This window comes from Mirounga angustirostris, unplaced genomic scaffold, assembly GCF_029215605.1.
Source record: "Mirounga angustirostris isolate CCGP_5_RB_7025 unplaced genomic scaffold, mMirAng1.0.hap1 SCAF_2, whole genome shotgun sequence".
Classification (NCBI taxonomy): Eukaryota; Metazoa; Chordata; class Mammalia; order Carnivora; family Phocidae; genus Mirounga; species Mirounga angustirostris.
In genome coordinates, this window is record NW_026991710.1 from 32251976 (window position 1) to 32278530 (window position 26555).

The 26555-nt window shown below is 40.3% G+C and overlaps 1 protein-coding gene and 1 long non-coding RNA gene across 2 annotated transcripts in view; one reads left to right on the forward strand and one right to left on the reverse strand.

Annotated features, from left to right (window-relative positions):
• Positions 1–10944: 10944 nt before the first annotated feature.
• TMEM156 (transmembrane protein 156) overlaps positions 10945–26555 on the reverse strand; it is a 48382-nt gene continuing 32771 nt past the window's right edge. The window contains exons 6-7 of the mRNA XM_064584375.1: positions 14087–14189; positions 10945–11455 (exon numbers count right to left, since the gene is read on the reverse strand). Coding sequence (XP_064440445.1) covers positions 11443–11455; positions 14087–14189 — 116 coding nt within the window. The 3' untranslated portion in view covers positions 10945–11442. The remainder of the gene's footprint in view (positions 11456–14086; positions 14190–26555) is intronic.
• Positions 14181–15157, forward strand: LOC135363581 (uncharacterized). The gene is made up of 2 exons (XR_010409334.1): positions 14181–14700; positions 14831–15157. It is a non-coding gene; the product is annotated as an uncharacterized LOC135363581 (long non-coding RNA).

Consider the following 26555-nt stretch of genomic DNA (forward strand, 5'->3'; position numbering starts at 1 on the left):
TATTATGAAACAAAATTTTTAAAAATCAAAACAAGAAGTGAGGTGCCTGGGTGGCTCAGTCAGTTAAACATCCTTCTCTTGATTTTGGCTCAGGTCATGATCTCAGGGTTGTGAGATCGAGCCCTGCATCGGGCTCTAAGCTGAGTGTGGAGCCTGCTTGAGATTCTCTCTCTCCCTCTCCCTCTGCCCCTCCCCACTTAAAAAAAATCAAAACAAGAAGCAAAAGAAAATTCCTTCTGATCAGGGAGCTAAGAGGATAGGGCCCTACCAGTGACTTAAAGCATAAAACACACAAATTATTTTTCAGTAGAAGAGTCAGAAGTATGAGTGAGGGCCTCTTCATGATTTGGATTTCTTCATCATCAATATTCCTAGAAGGTTCTAAGACAAGTTGGATGACTATACTAATCTCTTTTTGCTTTCCTCAGAGAAGCCCAAGCCAAGTATTCCAAATGCATAGTTTGTAAAGACTGTGATTATGTAAACAGAAAAATTTGTCATTTCCATCTCATTGGAGATGGACTCCAACTTTCTTAGCCAGATAGTCTCTGTAATCTTCCTACTAAACCCAAACAGCTCTGAGATACATAATGGCAACAGAAGCAATTTCAGAAACTTCTGGAGGGAAACACCGCACAAATAAATGAGTCTGTGATTCAGAGTTATTAGCTTGATGCCCAAATGCATATCATATTTGCGAGAAGCAGTTTACAATCTGCTCTTCTTGACAAATGTAGCACAAGGGGATTTAAATCCCTGCATTTGCAATTTCTGTCTTTCCTCCAAATTTATGGCAAAACTGTAGACACGAATAATGTGTCAGGGTTGAATGAATTGAGGTCTCTGCTCTCCTCCTACAGCTTCATTTCACTCAAAGGAGAGTAATAAATGGAAAGCAAAGGAAAGTCTCAGTAGATAATGAATCTGAGTCCTAATAACCTTCCTGAACTACAAAATGGATTTGTAATTTATTTGGCATTGCCCAAACTATTTGGTGCTGGTAGTGAGGTGTGAAAACATTTTGGCCCCTTTGGGCCACAACTGTACATTTTAAGCATTTCCTCAACAATTCATGAAGGGTCAGAACTACCCTTCCCTGGCAAGAATAAAAATTATCCCTCAGTGGTAATGAAAGACTTGTTTCCATCCTGCCCTAGACATTTGCTGCCTTCATGGGGTTGTGACTGATTATTAAGGAGTCTTGATTGTCCTGCAGCCCCTGGGACCATAGTATGATCATTTATATAAGATATGGGTGTTACAAGCCAATGCCTTGTATCCCACATCTCTCTTTCTTTTAAAACCACTCGGTCTTTGGCAAGGAATGTGAAGACTCACATTTACTCAAGTGAAGTCCTGTGCAAAATAGCATGTTTGCTTGCTGAGCAGTACCTAGTCTGTCACTTAGCTGGTCATCTCCTTCTGGATTTGCTGCAAAGGCAGCAGTTGGTCAGTCACTGCTAGGTCATTGATACCTAATGAGAATAATATACATAAATGGGCTGAAATTAGTTAGCTTAAAAAATGAAAGGCTTGTTGATTTTTAAAGGCGGGAATAAAGTCCTCCATGTTTTGCATCCAAATGTTGCCCTTTGCCTCTTTGAGGTAGACGTTTGTTTTATTTTTTTTTCTTAACCAGAGCTAAAACTGAAACAAATCATGAGATAAAGAGAACATCTATTGGTTTTCATGAACCTATACCCGTCGTTCATTCAATCATCCATCCATTCATCTATCTATCCAGTAGGTCCACAACATTTATTATGTGGCCCAAGTAAAATAAAATCGGGTTCAATTTGAAATTCACTCTGCCCTTCTCCCATCCCAAATTAGGTAAATCAGTTTGAGCCAAAAAATCCAGTAGGTATATCCATGGTTTTTGCAAACACCCACCTGTATGCTAATGCCACCCAAATTTCTACCTGGAACCCTGACATCACTCCTAAATTCTAACCAGAGTTGCCTACCTACCAGACATCTGTACATCAGTATTTGAATATCCCACTAAACATAATCTGAACACATCCAAATTGAATTCATCATCTCTCCTTCTCCTCCTACATTCTCTGTTGGATGCACAGTGTTACTTCTGCCAGAAGCCTAGCTGTCACCCTAGGCTGCTGCTTCTCTTCATCCTCAACATCTGGTCAGTTGCCAAGTGCTATTGCTTACTTCTTTGTGTATCTTCCTCTATCTCATTGCCTCAGTCTTGTTTCACTATCTTCTTATCCATTCTATGAAATAGTGTGATAGATATTGAAGGGTAGCAGAATATGACACCCCAGTATATGACTGTAGGAGCTCAGGATGTGCCACCCCAAAATATGCTGCTTTGGTATGTTGATTATTTTGAGCTGTTGGCACTTGAAAAACAGCAAATGCAGGGAAAGTCTTTCTCTGCACTCCCCTTATCTGCCTCAAGACAGAACCCCAAAAAGGAATTCACTTGTCATAAATCCCTTCCCCTGGAGTTTCATCAACCGGGAAGATTGATTCTTATTACAGGAGAGGAGACTGGAAGTGACAGGCAGACTTCGTCACAACCTACCATACCTCCCATCTATTCTCAGGGCCCACTCATCTTTCCTAAAAATCATTTACTTTCCCCAAAGAGGCCTATATCTCCTTCCCCTTTCCCTATTAAGTTGGTATATAAGCCTGAATTCTAAGCCACCACTTTGAGTTACTCATTTTCCCCTGGTTATCTCTAATGTTACACGAGGTTGCAATAAACTTCCTTTTGTTTTTCTCTTGTTATTCTGACTTTTATTACAAAAGTCTCAGCTAAGAACTCAGAAAAGTAGAGGGGAGGTTGTTTCTCTTCCCCCATAACACCAACCTGATGTCAGCACAGGTCCCAGTCCCTCTCCATGAAGGTGGTATCAGCATGGACTCTCTGAGAGTGCAAATCTGGTTATTCCCCTGATTAAAACCTTCACTGGCTGGCCTCAGCATTCTGGAAAATACCCAAACAAAAACCTTTACAGTCTGATCCTACATTTTCCAGTACTTTCATCAATTCCTCACCAACTCAAGGGTCAAACTCACAGAGACTCTTGCAGGCTGCTCCTGGCACCATGCCCCCTTCACCTCTCTGTAGTGGCAATTGAACACATGCAACTGCCACCATGCATTGACTGGAGCCTATGAAGGACCTTCATGGATTAAAGTATTGAACAATACTTCATAGAACAATGCATTCCAAAATCAATATAGCATCATTAGACAAATGAAAGCGTGCTTTAATGGAATTGATGTTTGTCTGAACTTTTTAAATTTGGCTGTAGTATAACATCAAAAGTGGGATGAAATTCCATATATCCTCCAGTGTCTCAGTCTTCTCTTACCACAATGATTCAAAAACTGGTATTTAGGGATAACTGAGAAGGGAAAAAAAGAGATTTTCCTGAGAAGGGTGTTCAACCATTAATAAGCTCCCCCCCACACACACACCTTTTTTAAGCTATAGGGACTTCCCAAACCTTTTAGTTAGTTATTGTGTACTGGAACTCGCTAAAATGAGGATTTATGGTGCAACTTTTCTCCAGGTTGAACAGGGAAGCCTCGTTCCAGAGCACCGGTTAACAGCACCCTGCAGTGGTGCTCCTCTGATTGCAATCTGCCTTCCCTCTATTCCAGTATCCTTTGCTGTAGTAAATCATTCTTTCAGTTGTGCGGTAGCATTTAAGGCCTGCATGCTTAATCTTTAATTGGTTAAGCAGTTACAAGCTCAAATTATATAGTGTGAAAAATATCACAATAGATCACAGTATTGTCAATTTCCCCTGCAGAACTCTGACATTCTCAAGCTTAACAAAGCCCATCTCTTTCACACATTAACTACTGCAATGTCCTTGAAATAGAGAATAGCATAGTTATTACTATTTGCAAAGAGAGCATACTTCTGTCTCCCTCATGTCAGCCCACGTGTGGGTGTATGCATATGTATGTGTGTTTGAAAGACACATAGATCTTGAAGTAGGGCCCCCTTTTCTGTACACCTTTGCCTAAGTGCCTTTATATGTGTTCCCTCTACCCTAGCCAACTTATCCTTTAAGACTCAGACTCCTCCAGGATGTCTTCCCTCACTTTTGTCTTCCTCCTTCATTTAGGTGTCCCTTGTCTGGGTTCCCATAGCACTCTATTCATTAAGTCCACAAACACTTATTGGGTAATTTCTGGTAATTTCCAGGCATCTGGCTTGGTACTGGATTTTCAAAGATGGATGAAACCAGTTCCTTAAGGAGTTAAGCCCCAGCCCAGCCCTTTCCAGGCTGCATTATAATTGTCTCCATTACCTGTCTCAGCTATGGGACTGTGCCTGGAATAAGGTAGCTGTTATATTAACAAATGGATGAATAACTAAAAGACCTCCACATCAGCAATATGTTAATAATCAAAAGGGAGCCCATCCAAAGCTTTAATGGGTAATGTACTCCAAGTAAATTCCATTGAAAAAACTAATAAAAATTAAGTCTGAGTGCTGAGATGGTGGGGGAGGTTCCACACTCAAATATTGTGGTGGTATTAATTAAACAGGAAGGAAAGATGGAGTCTCAAACACTGGTTTGTTTGGGACACCAGTAGGCCAACCTGGGTCCCAGAGCTCGTACAACTGGTTCCCAAGAGAGGCAGGATACTGTCCTCTCACCTCCTTGTCTGACCTCCCTATTGCTCCTCCACCACTACCCATCCCATTTAAATGAGCACATTGTCTAGAATATGGCCTATGTGATTTCTGTCTCTGATGGAATTTCTGGCACTAAAACATGCCATTGAAAAAGATTCTTATTGCTCACATTAATCTAATTGTTCTGTAAAAAAAGCAACAATTACTGAATAATGGAGAACTTTTCTTCTAGTATTAGTCTGTTATTTAAATAGCTAGAATAAAATAGAAAGTTTATAAAATAACTTTTTTTCCTACTGAATTTTTCCCTCTGAATAAAGAATAAAATAAGAAAAAAAATCTCACTATGATGTAATTATTAAGCACCATTGGTTTGTTTTGACATAGTGGAACTTTGTTATGATACACTGTTTAAAAATAAAACTTATATTGTCCGTTTGCCAAAATAGGGAGGGGAATAGAGATGATGATTTCCTGTGTCTGTGTAGCAAATTTCAAGTCGAAAAATGTGCTTTGAATCCAGTAAGCAGAAAGGGACATTCCAGGTACTCGATTCACAGCTTTTCTTCATCAATATTTGGGTGTTTTTGCATTGTCATTACTATCTCTCACCATAGGTGATCGTGAAATGAGTGAAAAGATTTTAGCTCTTTTTAAGTAATTGATGAGACAATTATTTGTTGAGCCTATTTTATGAGCATCTGGAGCCAAAAGCTTCTTTCTGTGCAATTCCTCTCACAACCACCAAATAATGCAGTTCTGTGGAGGTACTTTGATACATGGGTAGACACAAGAGAAGCATTTGCACCAGAGCAGTTCTTGTGGTGGTGTATTGTATGTAGTGTACCCTGAAGCATTGTCGAAACACAGAGATTCATGATACAGAACCCCTCTTAGAAGTGTTTATGAGGAGTGCCTGGGTGGCTCAGATGGTTAAGCGTCTGCCTTCGGCTCAGGTCATGATCCCAGGGTCCTGGGATCGAGCCCCGCATCGGGCTCCCTGCTCTGCGGGAAGCCTGCTTCTCCGTCTCCCACTCCCCCTGCTTGTGTTCCCTCTCTCGCTGTGTCTCTATATACATATAAATAAATAAATAAAATCTTAAAAAAAAAAAAAGTGTTTATGAAAGGCATTGGTCTGTATTGGACAACTTTTTTTCCTAAGGAAAAGAAACTACTCTTCCCTACGTAAAGAGATGATTAAGATGCAACAGAGTAGAGGGTTAAGAGCATGGAGTTTGAAACCTAGACTACCTGGGTTCAAATCTCAACTCTGCCACTTTTTTCAAAGATCTATTTATTTATTTGAGAGAGTAAGAGCACGAGTGGGAGGGAGAGGGAGAGAGAATCTCTAGCAGATTCCACGCTGAGTGTGAAGCCCGAGGCAAGGCTCAATCCCAGGACCCTGAGATCATGACCTGAGCCTGTCAGAGACTTAACAGACTGCAGGTCCCCTCAACTCTGCCACTTAATAGCTGCATGATCTTGAGTAAGTTACTTAACCTCTCTTTGCCTTAATTTTTTCACCTGTAAATTGGGGTGATGGATAATAGTCCTTACCTTTTGATTCAATACTGGTCTTTAGGGATAATTGGGAAGGAAAAAGGAAAAGATTTTCCTGAGAACTGTATTTAACCGTCAGTAAACCTTTTTCTTTACATTTTTTTAAACTACAGGGACATGGAAAACGTTTTAGTCTGTTACTCTGCACTGGAACTCTCCAAAAGGGGACTAGAATGTACAGCTGTGAGTTATGAGACAGCTAGTTATGAGACAAAACCCATCAACTAATCCCTGCTAGGTGCTTACAATAGCGGCGGGCACATAATTACTGCTACAGCCGTTCTCCCTTATCCAGGGTTTCACTTGCCTTGGGATCAGTTACCGGTGGTCTGGAGACAGACGATCCTCCCAATGAATCAGCCCAAGGCCAAAGGTAACCTAAGGCTCCATCACAAGGCCTAAGTCGTTCACATCAATTCATCTCATCAAGGAGGCATTTTATCATCTCACACCATTAATCAAGAAGAAAGGTGAGTACCGTACGGTGAGTTTTTTCAAGAGAGACACCATGTTCTCAGAACTTTTGTTATAGTATATTGTTAATAATTGTTTTCAGTGATTAGTTATTGTTGTTAATCTACTGTGCCTCGTTTAGAAATTAAACTTGAGGTATATATGTGTAGGAAAGAACATAATATACATAGGGGTTGGTATTATCCACCGTTTCAGGCAGCCACTGAGGGTCTTGGAACATATCCCCACAGATAAGGGGAGACTACTGTATTATTATTAATCCCCTCCCCAGCTCCTACCCCAACATTTGGCCCTTTAGGCAGTGATTGTATGAGCTATGACTGCCCTAAACAACTGAAAAAGATAGAGCGGATATATATCTTTTAATGTGCAGGTAGGAAGGCTCTCCCCAAATGCACACAGCTAGAAGTCAGACTTGTTAGTGGTAAGTAATCACTTTGAGAACCCCAGCCCATACACTTCCCCAGGGCAAACCACCTCCTTTCCCAACATTATTTTCATGTAAGGGGAAAATAAACATTTAAAGATAGCTGGGAAGAATCAGGGCTCCGTATAAGGATATAAACTGATGCCTGTCGTTACCAGATGCCAAATCCCAGAAAGGACTATCTCTGAAACAAGTTTTTAAACAGTACAAAGCAAATTGTCAGTTGGGGGAGGGGAGAATGAAGATTTTTAGGCCACTATTTTCTATTAAGCATTGCAGAGAGAGAGAGAGAAAAGACAGAGAAGGAGGCTGTGGTCTGTACTAAAAAGGAATTAAAATAAAAAGCAGACTCCAGAATCCTGGGCAAAGAAGACCTTGTCTTAATCTCAGTTCTGTCACGGACAGTCTGCGAAATGAACTTGGCTGAAACCCTCAACCTCCGGGGCTTTGGTTTCCTCACCTGGAAAATGAGGGCATTAACCAGATGATCTCTAAGATTTCTTACAGCTCAGACATCCTGACTTTACGACATAAAGTAGATGTTAGATGTTATATTCAGCAGGCAACAGAAGCCAAGTCTGGAAAGTTAAGCAGGAAAAGGATCTTTGCAAAGATATTATTGGTAGCTCACAGAATCATAGGGAAGGCTGGAGAACCAGTCTCAGAACCAAGGCAGTTTGGTGGGAGTTCGGGGTGTACTGGGGCGTCTAAAAGCTGGAATGACTCAACTCTGCTGCTGGAATGAATAAGCCCAAGTCGGTTTTTTTCCACCCATATGTCATTGTACCTGTAAATCAAAGTCCTGACATGGAGGGTCAAATTGGTTTAGCTCTGGCCACATGTCACCCCTTGGCTGATGGGCAAGAAACTTTGATTTACAGTCCCATCAAGACATCATTCCATGGGTGAGAGGTAATTTCCCTAAGAGGAAATTGGCATAAGGTATGAAAGAAAGATCATGACTACTATGTGGCTCTTCACTACGGATGTTGTGCCTGCTCTTGTAATAAATATCACACCCTGATATCACTCTTCCGTGTGAAAACAGATGGGCTATTTTTACAGTCCATCTGAAAATAAATAAAACTTTGCAGGGAGATTATGACACCATGACAACTTTGCATACCCTCTTCGCGAAAGTTTGGGCAACAACACATGCTTGAAGAATAGCCTTAGCACGTTACAGGAGATTGTTCTGGGGGAGAAACCAAGCCTTGGTTTTATTTTCAGCCAGTTTCTCTCTGCACATTTCCTTGGAATTGAGGAGGCACGTGCCCAGAGGCACCTGCCAGTCTTCCTCCTCTTCCATATTTGCAGAGCCCTGTTTTGATTCTGATGGTCAGTTCCTCTCCCCTCCTTAAGAACCAGGCAAATCTGGATACTTCTAAATTTGTCACGATGGTCCCATACCCCCCTGTCATTGGTTGGTTTAAGAGCATGTCCATGATCCAATTCTAGATGCTCTGACATGAGGAGAAATCTGGGAAGGCTTCTTATAAAGGTTTCTTTACTCTTAAAAAGGACATTGTGGGCTGAGCATGTGATGATTGCTGGCGCTCTGGCACCACCATTTCATCTCTTCTTGGAACCACAAGAGGGAACCCCTGAAGACAAAAGTCAGATGATGGCAGAGAGGAAAGTTGGGGGAAAACCTGGGTGCATTTGGTAGGAGGTCTTGAATTCACCAATTCTGGAAGCATTCTCTTCAGAATTCCTGTTAGGTAAGACAATACATCTTATCATTTAAGGCATTTTGACTTGGGTCTGTTATTATTTACAGATGAAAGTATCTCAACTGATAGCCCACAAAATGATTTTCTTCCAGTAAGCAGCCATGTTAAATCCATATTTCCCTCTGGGAACAGCCTTAACTCTCAGGAAGGAAAATAACTCATCCAGAGGATTTTGTGAAGTGTATTTTTACCAAAATGTCCTGATTTTCCCCTTCCCATGCATGTACACTTCATCTTGTCCTTCAAATCACAGGAACGTCTAGACTATTTTGTCTTAACTAAAGTACATGATTTCCAGTTCACAGAGGGGTTTCTAAACCCAGCCAAAGATTTGGTTGTCATACCTCTAGGTTAATTGATAACATACATTATTTAGATTTTAAAAATATAAGACCTTCCTTCCACTCATTGTCCTAAGATCACCACCCATCAGAATAGCACCAATAGTTAGGGATGATTATGAAAGATGTAGACAGAAAAGAGAAGTAAAATAAAAAAGAAACAGGGAAGCAAGCAATCAAAGTCAAGTTATGAGAATAAATTGACAAAAAATTGAGCCCAAGTCTTTACTCTACCATGTTTTACATGAAGGGAAAGAAGTATAGTTGGGAGAGCAAAAGAGAGAAGCTATCTACTGAAAGAGGAAGAAAGGAAAATGCAATTCATATGATATTTGTCTTTTGTAAAATTTGATTTTATTAAGTATAGAGTAGGTACAAAAGCATTTTTGAGACACATCAACCTGAATCCACATATCACTCCTGAGACCATAGGCAAATTGGTGAGGTTCTTAGGGACAATGACACCTGTCTACAGGAGTCATTATAAGGAAGAAGTGAAACTCTACAGGGCATGTGCCTGATGTACAGGGGGCTCAGTAAATGGTTTTGTTCCAACAAATATGTATTAAGAAGCTTCTGTGAACCAAGCATCATACCAGCTGCCAGGAATATTATGGTGAGCAGAATCAGTCTAGAAAGGGGAACAGAATTAATTAATAACCATAAAAATAAGTATAAATAACAGATATGAAAAGGGCTATGGGGGCTGAGAAAGTGTATACTTGGGAAGTTTGACCTCTTCTGAAAGATCAAGAAAAACCATCTTCAGTGCAGCTTACACCCACTTTCTTGAAAAGCTTACCCTGCTTACCCCGAACCAGATATGACTCACTGGCCTGTGAATTCTCAGAAAGAAGCGTGAAGCCTGTACGTGACATTTATCTTATCCTACTGTGTCTAGCATTATCACTAGTAGTATGCATGCCCTGTCTCCTCTACCAGATTATAGACTCTTTGGAGGCAGACAGCAGGCCATCTACAATGTTCTATTGCTTCACACTATCTATTAAAGTCTATTATTTCAATAAATAAGTGAAATTAGCTTCCAGAGAGCTGCCACAATTTAACAGAATTTGAAGCTTAATTTATGCCTTTTGTAAGCCAAGTTCCCACCGATTTTCAAGTCATTTGTCTGAACATAATAGGCAATGTGCAAGGAAACAATAATTTGGCCTCTCAGAAATTGTATAATATCCATCCCTCATGGAGTGTGATACCCCTAAACTCCTGCTGAATAATCCCAGACCTGAGCCTGACTCACCTATTAATCAAGTTCACAGAGACAATAAAAAGTGAGACTATTAGAATTCCATTTGCCAAATCTTCAATCCCTAAATGTTATGGTTAGAATCTCAGTTTGTGATCTAGCAAAAAGAAAGAAAAGAAGAAGAGTACCAGAAAAAACCTCTTTGTGCTGAATCATTCATTCCAGTTAGGTTGCTTAATAGTAAATCTGACCCTGCAGTTAAACTCTAGAAATCTGCTCAGACAAGCAAGTGTAACCTTATAATGATGCCAGGAGATTAAATTCCACCTTAACTCTGGAAAGATATTTTTATATTTTTCAATGTTGAGAGATGCCCTCTTGTCTATATGTGCTTTTATTGTAATTAATAACTATAATTACTCTTGACATCAGTGATAGCTCTGAAAAATACAAACACCAAGAAGAATCAGAAGAAACATTTTGCTACTAGATTTAAATACTCGTTTCATTTAGTATTTCACTTAAATTCATTTTATTTTGGTATCTTTGAAATTTTTTAAAACATCCTCAGTGCCAAAAGGAGGCAACATTTATAAATCCAAACAAATGTATAAACGAACAACCCAGGCCCTCTTAAGTAATTTGCCAAATAGAAACAATCCATCTGTATAGGAAAACCCATCAAATTAGAATCTGCAATGTGGGCAAATGAGAGAAAAGATTTTCATCCTTGACCCTGGTTTTAGTTCCTTTCAAAATCAAAATCTTGGGGCCACTGTAAGCTGTATAAAGACAGATAAGCAAAGACAGTGAGCATTCCCTTGTTGTTTCCATGGGTTTCATCAGCTTGTTTTCCATGACTCATGATGGCTTCCTGAAAAAACTCTCATTTCTTTGATCTCATGGGTCAAATGAATGCTCTTGAGCCAGTTTTCATCAACCAGTCAGCATTCCTACTGTTTCCTATTGTGAATCCTCAGCTGGACTCATATATTTACTAGTTAGCTCATTCCCAAAATGAGGTTATGAGTATTCTTCAAAAGGGTTCAGTCCAAATGGTCCAGAGGAATTCAGAAGGATACCCTGAAGATTGAAGAAAAAAAAGACAAATATTATTACCACAAAAATGTTAAGTATTACCTGAAAAGAATTAGTGGAGAATAATTTTTTTAAATCATTTATTAAAACTGTGTGTTATAAGAATACCAAAAAACTTCCCAATATCACTTTTTTTAAGATTTTATTTTTTTGTGAGAGAGAGAGCATAAGAGAGTGAGCATGAGTGGGGGGAGGGGCAGAGGAAGAAGCTGACTCCCCACTCAGCAGGGAGCCTGATGCCGGGCTTCATCCCAGGAGCTGGGGATCTTGATCTGAGCCAAAGGCAGATGCTTAGCCAACTGAGCCACCCAGGCGCTCCCCAATATCACTGATTAAGAGCTCTTTCCAATCCTGTGTTAGGCAATAGAGCCTCCGTTATAAACCTAGGAAGACTCTGTGGTTAGTGGTTACAAACTTCTCAGCCTAGGACCCAGGAAACATAGGGTCTCCTCGAGCTTCTGTCACTACAGTATGTTTGGGTTAATTTCCTTTTCTATAAATGAAAGTGTAAGTGTTCATGCAAATTTCTTTTAAAGAGATGTAGAAGTTGGGATTTAATCATCCACTCAACATATACTTACTGAACACCTACTAAATGCTAGGCAGCGTTTCCTCTGAATGAGGGGGTCTCTCCGTTATGCTCCCTGAGTCCCCTGTGAATACCTCTATCATGTTATTGGCTCTCTATTGGAATTAAGATTCCTCAATCTGATTTCTCCACTGACTGCATGTTATTTTGCCAATGAGTAGCAGAATTCTGGACATACAGTAAGTGCTCAAAAAACATTAGGTGAATGAGCAAAGGGGATCTCTTCATATGCAAGGTCAAGCATCCCAGAATGAGGAGGACCAGAATGAGAGGTATCAAGCACAATATTTCATTAAAACAACTCTATGATTACATTAGTCTACCTAGCAATTTCTGAGCCAATAGCAGACTCTGATTCCACTAAGACCCAAACACTAAGGCCTGCTTCTCTCTAGTCCTGAACACAAATATATCCTTAGCACTTAGTTTCCAGTTTGACATATTGAGCCACCTATGCTTGATCCCTTTGCTTCTCTAGATCTGCACTCCATTTTTTTCCCCACCCTGCTTGGTACCCTGGGAGGCCAATCTGTATGAACTGCCTCAATCCAGCTCCAGTGTCCTCGCTCTGTTTGGGTTTGACCAATGGTAAGTACTGGCACATCGGGGAAAGAGAACAGCCAAAGTGAAATATTCTCTCTTCAGGGCAATCACAGGCTGTTGTCACTTGACTAAAAGTCACAGTCCCTATCAGGTAGCTCTCCCAACATAGTCCATCAGTGTGTGTGTGTGTGTGTGTGTGTGTGTGTCTGCCTGCCTGCCTGCCTTTGTCTCTGTCTCTCTGGGCTCCTTGCTCCTTTAGTCTTAGGGACAGTAGCAGAGCCTCACTGTTACTAGTTTGAGGGTGCTGCACTCTCCTTTTGGATTTTTCCACAACCTGACTTAATAGACCTTTTATTAAACTCACCTCAAATGATTGATTCCATTTGAGTATACTATTAGTTTCCTGCTAGAATCTTGACTGATAACTACCTAGGTATCATGTATCATGAAGTGGTATACACACACTGGAATATTACTCAGCCGTAAAAAAAAAAAAAAGAATGAAATCTTGCCATTTGCGTGGCATGGATGGAGTTAGAGAGTATTGTTAAGTGAAATAAGTCAAAGACATATTTTGTCTTTCAGAGAAAGACAAATACCATATGATTTCACTCATATGTGGAATTTAAGAAACAGAACAAACAAATATGGGGGGAGAAAAGAGAGGCAAACCAAGAAAGAGACTCTTAACTTTAGAGAACAAAGTTGGTGGCCAGAGGGGAGGTAGGTTGGGGGGATGGGGGAAATCGTGAAGGGGATTAAGGAGGGCACTTGTGATGAGCACCAGGTATTGTACGTAAGTTTTGAATCACTAAATTCTACACCTGAAACTGAAAAAAAAAATAAAGACAGGTAAATGATCTAGCCTATCACCATGAAGCACAATAAAAGGATACTGATAAATGCTAGTGTCTCCCCTCTTCTCTAATTTTTATACCTCCTACAATAGCTATCTATAGTGCCTTAACATAATAGCTACTTAATAAATATGTGTTGAATGAATGAAAAATATTTCTAAGACACTTCTGACCACAGTTTGGGATTTAAGTACATGAAAATCAATGCACATTAATTAGATGTTACATTGAGGGAAGTTCTTAATTTCAGTAATTGAGGGTCAGTGGTTGTTCTGCTTATAAATTCACATTCTCTCTCCTCTCATGTTCCGACTGAAACAACGATTGCTCTGCTGGGATTATGTATGACCCAACCCGAGGAAACAGCCAAGGGCTAAGCTGACATCTCAGGGGCACATGCTGTTTAACAGACTAAGAGATTCGTTTTTTGGTCCTTCTTAGACCTTGGAAGAAATAGTGATTTTATTTCATGTCATCTAATTCACATGAACTGCTTTTGCAAGTTCATTACTTTTTGTCTCCTACTCCCAGATAGAAATGAAGGTTGGGGTAAATTGTACCTCCTTGGATCTTTCACGTTTATAATGAACAAAGGTAAATCATCAGTAAAGCCGAATCATCACTCACCGTGTATACTGATCTTGCAGATGCACCGTGGAAGTAACTTCTAGTTCCGGTATTGGGGGAAGCACTTTCTTGACCTGAGTCAAGGGCACCCTCTGCTTGGTCTCTATTTTTTAAGAAGGAGAACTGTTCTAGTCTGTGTTTAGTCAATAGCAATGCAAAAACAGATAACAACATTTTCCAACGTGCGAAGAGAACAATGCCCTCCATCTAGCAAGGATATTGGCAGTTTCCATCACTCCCTAAATTTCCTGCCTACAACTGTGACACCGTTAACCCATTTCTCTTAATTCTGTTTCTTTCATTTCTCCTCTCCCCCCACTTCCTGAGCTCTAGACCTGATGCATAGTTACAGGAGCAAAGTAGAGAAAAACACTTTTTACATGCAATACCAAGTAGAAAGAAAAGAACTTTAGTATGGAAACTGACTGCAAATATTTTCTTCTTTGCATTTTGTTAAAATAGGTCCCTAAGAATTTTTATTAATACCATCTTTGATTTCAGGGAGAATTTTACCAAGAAGCCAAGTTCCAAATCAGATGGATTCTAATCTGTCCTCCTTTTCTAGGACTATGTGACATCAAATCCTTCTAATATTATCTGCAGCTGACTTCAAGGTAGGAGATGAAATTTCAGGCCCATGGCATATGGTGTCTCTTTCATTCCACTGGGATCTGGGGCCTTACTTTTCTAGTTTTTATATTGAAACTTGAGTTTTACATAATACATGTGGTTTTTGCTTCACAGATGTCTCTACTTTTTATACAAAGCCTTGGACATGAATGGAAATGAGGTGACCTATAATTTAAAGAGAAGTTTGAGTAGCTGCTTCTTAAGAAGACAAATCAAAAAGGAAGATTTAAGTGTAATCAAGATTATGATGCTTATCAAAATTTTTTTTAATTTTTAAAAATTTCTACGTGCATTAATAAAAAGAATATCATGCTTCTTATTCATGAAGATGATGAAACACTGGCGTTGATTATCAAAAGAGAAATACTGTCAAACCATCCCTCAGAGTTATATTCTTTTAATTAGAAAAAAATTTAATAAAAAAGACATTTTTGGACTTAATTTTCTGAATAAAAGATACATTCACATGATTAAAATTTTATAAACTATGAAGCGATATTCAAAATGTCTCCCTCTTACCCCATTTCCTACAGACAACTGCTTTCTACCACATCACATAATTCTTTCCCTTCTCTCCTTCCTTTGCCACAAACAAGGTTTTCAGATTTTTGTGGATAGAAGTATAGATGATAGATAGATTTATACACGTATATGTACACATGTCGTTTTTGTCTTTCTTTACACAATTGGTAGCATACTATACATATATATGTATGTATATTTAATGGTCTAAGAGATCTTTCCCCGTAAATGCTCCCTCATTCTTTTTTACAATTTCCTGGTATTCCATAGTATGGATGTATCATCCTGTCTTCAAACACCCTCCTATTAGATTGTGTCTAATCTCATATTGCAAACACCCTAGCAATAAACATTGCACATACGTTATTTCTCTCCTATGTAAGTAATCCAGAGGAGAAATTCCTAGAAATAGAATTGCTGGCTCAAAGGGCTTATGCATGTGTAACTGTGATAGTTATCACCAAATTTCATATCACAGAAGTTGTACCACTTTAGCCTCCCTGTTTACCTTAGCAAAGCATGAGAGTGCAGAGGGCCTATCGCCCCTTGCTACAGAGTGTGATGGCAAACTTCTGGATTTTTACCAGTCTGGTAGATGAAAATGGCACTTCAGTGTAGCCTTAATTTGCATTTCCACCTGAACGTAAGCTCAGTGAGACCAGAGATCTCTGTTTGGCTCATTGCTGTGTCTCCTATACCCAGAAGGCCAATATTATTGGAACATAGTAGACATCAAAAGAAAAATTTCTTTTGGGAGAATTTATTGTGAATGAGACTAAACAAGCTTTCATATGTTTAAGAGCCATTTGTATTTCCATTTCTATAAACAGTCCATTTATATCCTTTACCCATTTGTCTACTGGGTTATGGTCTTCTCTCCATCAATTATTAGAACTTCCTTATTTACTAGGAAATGTTGCTTATCATATGTGATGAATTGCAAACAACTTTTCCCTAATGGTTTTTACTGTGTACATTCTTTTTCATGTAGTCAAATTTATCAGCCTTTTAACTGAAATTTGTGTCATGGATAGAAAGCCCTACTTTGTGGTTATAAATTAATTCTACCGTTGTTTCTTCTATTACTTTTATGCTTTCATGTTTACATTAAAATTATTGACTCATTTGAAATTTACCTTAGTATTAGTGTGAACTCTGGATTAAGGTAATCTTCTTTCCTAGATGATTATTCAGTTGTCCCAATACCATTCATTCAATAATCCTTCTCTTTCCTACTGATTAGATATGCCTCTCTCATCATTTACTCAAGTCCTAAACTTTCTAATTTTCACAACCTGAGCCAAAATCAAGAGTTAGACGCTTAACTGCCTGCACCACCCAGGTGCCCCTCATTAGATATTTTCATCTACTTAAGTACCAGTACCATGGTGGAACGGATACCTCTCCTCTTTCTTCTTCTATGTCAATTTTTTCTGGCTATTAGTGACAGCTTATTTTTCATCAGGATATTAAAATGACCTTGTTCATGATTTAGGAAGAACTCATAACTTTATATATTCATCTTTCTATTCAAGAACATGATATACCATTTCATTGTTGTTCAAGTCATTTTTATGACTCTCAGGAGAATTTTTCTGAAGTTTTCTTCAGAAAGATCTTGTGTAGTTCTTTATATTAATTTTATTCCTAGTTATTTTATCTTTTTATGGTTATTTTAAATGCAGCAGTATCTTCTAACTGGTTGTTATTTAAAGATATGAATGCTGGGGTTAAGAGACTCTTATCTCAGGAAACAAACTGAGGATTGCTGGAGTGGAGGCGGGTGGGAGGGATGGGGTGGCTGGGTGATGGACATTGGGGAGGATATGTACTATGGTGAGCGCTGTGAATTGTGTAAGACTGATGAATCACAGACCTGTACCCCTGAAACAAATAATACAGTATATGTTAATAAAAAAAGATCACTATATTCTCTTTGCATTTAACTATTATAAGAAAAAGAATAAATATTAAGGAAAATATTAAATATTGAAATTATTAAAACCCTCAAATAAAATATTTTTAAATTATTTAAAAAAAAAAGATATGAATGCTGGGGCACCTGGGTGGCTCAGTCCGTTAAGCATCTGCCTTTGGCTCGGGTCATGGTCCCAGGGTCCTGGGATGGAGCCCCGCATCGGGCTCCCTGCTCCGCAGGAAGCCTGCTTCTCCCTCTCCCACTCCCCCTGCTTGTGTTCCCTTTCTAGCAGTCTCTCTCTCTCTCTGTCAAATAAATAAATAAAATCTTAAAAAAATATATAAAGATATGAATGCTATTGATTTTTTGTCTTAATTTCATACCTTGTCTCTTACTGAATTTTATTTTTAAAGAATTTTTTTAGAGAATTTTCTTAAATTTTCCAGGTACACAAAGTGATCATTTTCCCTTTCCAATTTATTTATTTATTTTTTTAAAGAGTGGGAGAGGGAGAGGGAGAAGCAGGCTTCCTGCCGAGCAGGGAGCCTGATGCTGGCCTCGATCCCAGGACCCTGGGATCATGACCTGAGCCAAAGGCAGACGCTTAACGACTGGGCCACCCAGGCGCCCCTCCCTTTCCAATTTGTCAACCAGATATCTTTGTCTCTTACCTAATTGTGTTGACCAGTACTTTCAGGACAATGGTAGGTAAAGTGGCAACAGTGAACATTCTTGAAAATTCCTGGCTTTACAGACATGCTTTTAGTGTCTCCCTAGTAAGTATGATTCTGGGGTTTTGTTTGAGACAGATATATGTTATCATGTTAAGGAAGTACCTATTTATCTTATTTTTATTAGGAGTTTTATGAAGAATGGGAATTATAGTTTATCAAGTGCATTTTTAGGATGTAGAGAGATAACCAAATTTTCCCTTTGATCTATTAATATGAGTGACATTAATAGATATCTCCTAATGGAGAACTGTTCCTATATTCTTGGAATAAGCTCCTCTTGGTCATAGTAGGAGTGTGTATATGTATGTATATATACATATATATTTTTATACTGTGATACTAGTGGATTCTTTTGCTAATATTTACTCAGAATTTTTGCGTAGATATACATGAGTAAGATTGCTCAATGATTTCATTTTAGACACAATCTTTCTTAGCTTTATATGTTATTAATGTTTATTTCACAATAGAATTAGGAAACATCCTTCTTTCCTTCTTTTCTATGGTCAATAACAGTTTAAATACAACTGGAAATATCAATGTTTTAGAGACTGGTAAAAATTCCCCTGTGAACTGTTCTTTCTGTTACTTTTTCAGGGATAACTGACAAATTTTCTATTTCTTCTATGATAATTGTTCTGTTTAGATTTTCTATTTCTTCTGGTATCAGGTTTTGTCAATTTTTCCAGAAAATTATCGATCTTAATTAGAGATGTTAAAAAGTAGCAAGTGCTCTTTAAGGAGCAGGAATAGATGCCTTTTGGGGACCATTTCCACAGACATTGAAGACCCTTCCATTTCTATGGAAATGCTAAAATAACCACCAAAGCTAGAATTTCTTCTTACAGAGAATTTGGCCTTCTAAACGGTAAGTGACAAAGCTTTCCTGACTGGTTAGGACAAAGGTGAGAAAATGAGACCAGTTTTTACCTGGACACAAAGCTCTCATCTCCTTGCTCTCCTCCTCACAGACCCATTGCACTGCCTCCCCTTAGCATCCTTTATTTTTACCTTATTGTCACTAAGTACAAACCGCATCTACGGGGCTAGTTCCCTCATCCCTATTTGTCTCACACTGAAAGTTCCTAGGAAGCTGGGATTTCGTCTTTCTAAATCTGTGCTTCTCAGAGGGTGGGTGTGGTAGGCAGAACTCTAAGACAGCCCCCCAGCTTCTCACCCCCTGGTGGAATGCCCCTTGTAATCCCCATCCCTTGAGCATGAGCAGGACCATGAATGGAATTTCCCTCCTGTGATTGGATTACATTATATGGCAAAGATGAGATTTTTGCAGGTGTATTGAGTTATTGAAAAGAGAGACCACTCTGGGTGTGCCTGACCTAATGAGGTAAAAGCCTTTACAAAAAAGACTGGGCCCTCCCGGAAGTTAGTGAGGATCTCTTGTGGGACTTCAAGAAGCAAATTGCCAAGCTGTGAACTGTCTCTAGAAAGGCCACGTAGCAGGAGTCTGCAGGTGGCCTCTAGGTCCTGAGGCAGTTTCTGGCAGACAGGCGGTGAGAACCCAGGGACCTTAGTATACAACCTCAAAGAAATTAATTCTGCCAACAACCTGAATGAGCTTAGGAGTAGAGCCTCCATATAAGAACATAGGCCAGCTTGCATCTTGATTTTATCCTTGTGAGACCCTGAGATCCAGCAAAGCTATGCCCAGATTTCTGACCCACAGAAACTGAAATAACAAAGGTGTGTTGTTTTAAGCCACTAAATTTGTGGTAATTTGTCACACAACAATAGAAAACAAAGTGATCAACGGACCCTTGGCCTGCAAACCATAAGAAGCTGAATTTAAAATGCAGGTTCTAGAACCCTGTCCCAAATCTACTGAATTATAATCTCCCTTCAAAATGGTCCAGGAGCCTGAGATTTTACAGACATCCAAGTTGATTCTGATGCACATTAAGCCTTCAGAATGAACTTACCAGGCAGATAATTGCTTAGACAATCTTTGACAAAGTATCTTATCATGTCCAGAATTTGAGATTTGGAGACAGTTTTTTTAAAGTTAAAATACCAAAAGAACCTTTTCATGAAATTAAATAATTACCAAAGAAAATTAACAGAGCTCTTTTGCTTAGAAAGCTAAACTGCTCATCATTTGCTTATTCATTTGGTTTGCTGATGTTGTATAATATGGTATAACCATAATTTACTACAGAAAGCTATTATCTGTCAAAGTGATGGTTAGTCCAAAATAACTCTCTAGTGGTGCATTATATTCTGTTTCTCCTAGTTTCCAAGGACATGTAACTTATATACTAATAGGAAAACTTCTGAAAATTTGATAAAAAGGTAGGATATATGTCATTTTAATGCCTTCTTCAGAATAGCTAAGATGGGTGGGATATTTTTCTAGTTTTACACTGGGAAATAGAATTTCTTTCAAATAATATTAATTCACCAACACTAGTTAAGGCAGCAGAAGCAGCCAGGAATATTTTAAAACTTCACAGAAGTCTATTCATGAATTTGTCAAAGGTCTGAACCAAACATTTCTTTGACTTTTTTTCAAGAACCTCAGAAGAGCCTAAAAAATTAAAAAGAACCTCAGGATGAGTTTTGACCTGGCTGAATCTAGAGAACAAAATGAATTTCCAGCAGTAGAAACTTTGTTTAAAAATAAAACTCCATGCCGTATGTTCTTGAATAAACCCCTGTCACAATGCCCATGACATCGTCCAGGTCGCCCTCTGATATTTCTTTTTCTTTTTCTTCTTCTTCTTCTTTTTTTTTTCTAGATCTCTATCATTTTTCAGAAGTGTTTTATATCTATGACATCTGGCATCTAACCTCAATTCATCCTTCCAAAGTAATTCTTGATTCCCACTGAGTCATGGAAACTTGCAAGATGTTTTCTTCACTTTGTTCCTGATGATTTTCATGTCAAAGACAAGGTGCATCTCCCACAGCGAAGGTACATCTAAAACCTCCTCATCCTGGCCAGGATCTCTTGGCTGTTTAGAGAATTTGCCCCATCAATTTTTTATATTTGTATTTCCAAAACTACTTGCTCAGCTCTACTTGGTTATGAAATTGGAAAGTCAAAATAGCTAGAAACAAAAACAGAACAAGGAGCGGTAAACAGGGCTAGATACCCATACTATATATAATCCCAATAGTGAGTTTACCCAATTTTGTTGTAATTGCTTATTTGTCTGTCTCCTTGTGTACAAAGACTGTGTTTTGTTTTGGTTTTTTAAGATTTTATTTATTTATTTGACAGAGAGAGACACACAGCAAGAGAGGAAACACAAGCAGGAGGAGTGTGAGAGGGAGAAGCACGCTTCCCGCGGAGCAGGAAGCCCGATGCGGGGCTCGATCCCAGGACCCTGGGATCGTGACCTGAGCCAGAGGCAGATGCTTAACAGACTGAGCCACCCAGGCGCCCCACAAAGACTGTATTTTATGCACTATATTCCCCAGAACCAACCTTGGAGCATGACACATGATAGGTAAAAATATGTGTTGAATGACTGAAAGAATGCCATCTAACTTCTTTGTGCCTCATTTTCCTTAATAAAAATGTGTGGGTACAAGCAGGGCAAGAAGTCAACTCTGGGGTGCCACGTAGGAAGTTGGGGATAAGAAAAATAAGATTGTCCTCTGAGAGTTGGTCTATAAAATCAACTCATAATCACAACAGAAACGTGCAAAGTTATCTTCAGAAATCATTCCCAGGCCAAAGCCTATTAAGTGTGAAAAGTGCTGTGTTAAATGAGCCAATCAGGCTACCCCTAAAATGAGGAGGAAGGCCTTTCAAGCTGTGTTGGCAAAGGACTCTACCTTTAAGACCTCCCAAACAAGCCTTGGCGGTGATTCAACTTCCCACATGGTTTTGTCTAAGCAGAGAGGGCACACATGTTAGTTGTCAGAAGTGTTTTGGCCCATATTTTCTCTCAACTGTATTGCCTTCTGCTCTTATAAACCTGTTTTGTGAGCTGGATCACACAGTGGATCTTTTTTGGTGGGCCGCCATTGCAGGAGGCTGAGCCCGCAGGCCGGAAGGAAGGCTTCGGACCAGGTATATTCACCAATGTGAGGCCCCTGTGTTGCCTTGCGGGTGGAGCAGCCAGGCAGCCCCCCTGGCAGGGCCCTGGCCTCGCCCCGCGCCTTCTCTTTAAAGGTTCAGCAGTGTGTACTGATGCCTGAACTTCCTCATGACTTCAGCAAAGCCCGTGTGACTGCCTTGAAGCTATAAGGAAGAAACTAAAGGTAAGGGTAAATGAGGTAATTAAGGTGTATTTTGATGTACTTTCCGCACTACCAAGTGCAAAACAGAGTATTTTTCCAAGCGCCTTTTTAAGCCCACTTGAGGGGTCAGCTCGAAATTGGGTAGGACCCAAATATGCGCTCAGCAGGGGTGGGCTATGGATGGCTGACCTTGGAAATGGGGACCTCAGCGCTTCCTTCCCTTCCCTGTACTTTGGGAGATTCAGCCATGATTCTGCGGTGACGATAGCAATAAATGTCTACACTGTTTCCCACAAAGTACTTGCTCTCCTTATAAGAGCCTCTCCAGAAATGAAGGAATTCGCGTTAATCTTCACAGATTACTGCAGTCAAGGTGGATGCGGATGTTTTCAAATGGTTTGGTGATTCTTACTCAGTTCTCTAATCTGCCTCCAAAAAACCCTTCCAGTCCTATTTCTTCTCCCATCCAAGTACTAACCAGGCCCGACCCTGCTTAGCTTCCGAGACCAGACGAGATCGATCACGTTCAGGGTGGGATGGCCGTAGACCCTATTTCTTCTTATTGTCCTAGGAATGCAGAACTTCAACATTGCTATGCATCATTCTGACCTTTGCATCACATAAAAACCTGGGCCCTTTTGTGCAAGCCCAAGATAGCTAGTGGCTTTTTAGGGCTAATAGAACCAATTATGGTAGCTTAAAATAGATTTCCATTATTCAAGGAGCCAACTTTCTACTACGTTCAGAGCTCCATCTGTTATCGTTAACAGTGATCCTAAAACCATTCAGCTGTTCCAAATCTGGCCAGTGTGAAAATCAGATGAGGGTGGGAAAGTACATGACTGCAAAATTACCTAGAATTAACAGCTAAAGAGAACAGACAGCTGCCAGTATTCTGAGCCGTTGTCTCAGCTCCCAGCTCATTCACACTGCGGCTATCCTTAGCACTCCAAGGAATGAAGCTGATGAAGAGTTTAAAAGTTATAATTTAGGGGGGGGAACGGTTTTGAAGGGTCTTTGTAAGACAGCAGCAGGCATTCTTTCTGCATAGTCCATGTAGAGTTGTATTTACTTCACAAATATTTATTAGGTACGTACTCTGTGCCCTCATCTACACTGTGCTATGAGCTGGGGACGCAGTGATGAATATTATCAGGCAGAGTCCCTGATCTCCAGGGGCTCAGTGGCTCATGGGAGCCATGTCAATCCAATAATAACACACATATATAATATATAACAGTAGTGACATTGGCACAGAGAGAGCTGTGTGGTGTTATGAGGATGTGTGAGAAGGGGAATTGACCTAGTCTAGGAGGTCCAATATGACTTCCCTGAGGAAGGGTCAGTCAAGCTAAGATCAGAAGCAAGGCTTGGGGTGAACTAGACAAAGGCAGGGTGGGAGGAGGGCAGGTCTGCAGGGAGGGGTAAGGGAGGCAGGATGTTCCATGTGGGGAGAATCTGCACAAAGATTGGAGAAGATGTTGATCTGTATATGTTTTATCATCAGGTCTTCCAGACCTAGCACAAAAGGCTATCACGTAAAGGCATTCAGTGGATGAGTTAGAATAAATCATCCTATTCTGCCTATAGATTCTTCTTCACACTTAAGAAATTCTTCCTGCATCAAGAATCACCCTCTGCAGGGGCTCCTGGGTGTCTCAGTCGTTAAGCCTCTGCCTTTGGCTCAGGTCATGATACCGGGGTCCTGGGATCGAGCCCCGCATCCAGCTCCCGGCTCAGCGGGAAGCCTGCTTCTCCCTCTCCCTCTCCCTCTGCTTGTGTTCCCTCTCTCGCTGTCTCTTTCTCTCTGTCAAATAAATAAATTAAAAATCTTTAAAAAAAAAAAAAGTCACCCTCTGCATTCTGCTCTGTTCTGTAATCAAGCAGATGGCTCCAACCTTTACTGTTTTATGAACCCAAATCTGTACTCTCGGAGTCATAAATATTATAGTTAAGCAAGTAAAAATTAAATTTCCATGTTATTTTGCCTGGTTGTGGGACATCTGGCACGAGCAATTTATTTTCTCTCCTGCTGAAAATTGAAACCGGCTTAGTCTTTATTATGCTGGCCATAAACATGTTGCAAATTATAATTTTACATTGCCATTAGTTATATTTTGGGGTAATACAAATTACTGGGTCATCCACTTCCTTTTGGCATTTAGTAATTCTCTTTCGCAATAAAAATCCATTTTCTTTGCGTCACGGTCCCTAAGAACCTACCCACATTAGCTGCAAAAAAATATTTCACTAATGCTAAATGTCACTCTGAGGGTGACTCACACTGTCACACACAAGCTTCTACAGCAGACAGAAAAGGTTTCATCTCGGTTTCCAGTGTGAACTGTAAAAGAACAAGGTGCGTTTTGATCTGTGGCTTGAGCAGCACGACGAAATTCCCCAGTTCACCAGAGCCCGTAAGCTCTGTGCCAGAAAAGCCCGCCAGACAGAACTGAGTTTGAACCCGACTCGGCCAGGAACGGGCTGTGGGTCAATTACTTAAACTCTCTTAGTTCCAGGTTTTCGCATCAGGAAAAAAGCGAGATTCTTGTGAAATGAGATAAAATGTTGTCTATGAAAGTCGCTTAATGAATGTGTATAGTTTAATTAGGTTTCCCTTCTTCTAAGGCAATGGGGGTGGGGAGCGGGGTGAGAATCTCCTTAACTGGGACATCAGCTCCGTGAAAGCAGAGACGGCGCTGGTCCAGGCCACTGTCTTATCAACGCTTAGCATAATGCCTGATCCTGAGTCGGGGTTCAACAGATTTTGGTTGAGTAGTTGAAGGTAAAGAATTTCAAGTTTTCAAGATTTCACCATGTTCAGTGGACATAGAGGGGAGAGATGAAAGGAGCCCCTTCACTGACCCATGCAGCAGGAGTCCATGGAAGCTCTAATCCTGGATACTTGGTGTCCTAGATATTTAGATATTGGCTCTCCAACATGAGGCCATCTCTGGGGTGCTCTCAAAGATGCAGGAAGCCAGAGGGGTAGAAATTCCCTCTCCCTGCTTCCTGGCACCCAGAGTACCAATCTGTGGCCTGCCCTCAGTCAGCCAGATACCCTTCCTTGGGGCTCACCATCTTGGACAGTGATGCAAAGCTGGATGGTCAAAGGGTGTAGCTCTGGAAGCTCAGAGGAATGTCGAGTGGTGGTGACACCACCAGACCATTCCCATGGTGACTTTGGCTGTACTCTTGGCTGCCTGGCCTCCTTTAACTCCTGTTCATTTTCCAACCTCTGAATGCTTAACATTCCTGGTGTTTCTATGGGTTACCTACCGGTTTTCCAATAGGTTTCCTTTCGGCCAAGCCAGCCAAGTTGATCGCTATTGTTTGTGTCCAGTGATTGGGGTCCTAGCCCACTGCTCCTGCCCCTGACTTTGGTCTCCCAACATGACCAACCCTTTAAACACTGTTTCCAGGGATGCATTTCAAAGTGACTTTTGCATAGTTCTCCAAATCTCTTCTTCAAGATGGTCAGTGTATTCCATGATTCTCTGACGTCCTTGGCAACTCTATAGAGTTATATATTCTTTACTGAAGTCAAATTATGTTCCCTCCGATCACTCTCTGGCTCTTTGTTTTCATCTTTCCCAAACCCCAAGATAAATTCCTTCCTCATCTGCTCTTTTTGACTCTATCCTCATTTCCCCTTAGGCTTTGTGTGATTTAACAAGCTTTTATTGTGCACAAACTACATGCCAAAAATTATGCTGGGGACAAGGATCCAAAGCTGAATAAGAGAATCATCACCTGTGTGAAGATAACAGTCAACTGAGTAAAATGTAAAGTAGATTCATGCCAAAACAGGCAACAGAAGCCAGCACGCTTCTCAAAGCAAGGAAGAAAATACAGGAGGCCTGTTAAAGCTTGGGATTTGATTCTTTGCGACACGGCTTTCTGCAGGGAGATGCCTTACTCTGCCCATGTTCGCTGTGCTCTGGGACGTGGGGCCAGGGTCTGGGTCATCTCGCTTTATTTCTCTCTCATCCTTTTGAGAGTGTGAGCCTGTCTATCTCCATGTGTACGTGTGTAACAACACTTCCTTTGTAATACATGAACAACCGGAGGGACATTCTGGAACATACAGCTTGAGACAACGGCAAGCTGCTTCGCTGAATGGGACTGTAGTCGCTGCTCCCTTTGAACCGTGTTTTCTACTCGTGTTACTGCTCCACCAGAGAACCATGCTGGTGCGTTTTCTCCTTACATTCTCACCGCGGCCTGTAACCCATCATGACAAAGAGATGCCTTAAAAACGGCACTCAAGGGAGACATTATTTCCTCCCCATTTCTCTCTCAGAAAGAGCAACTTATAATAGGAGGGGGGGAAATTGCATCTAGGTTAATGGCCGAGACCGTTTCCTCTGGTGAATGAAAATCAAAGGCTCATAAATACAACTTGTGAGGTTAGTCTTGTGGTTAGCTAGTACTTTAAATTTGTGATTCCCCCGATTAT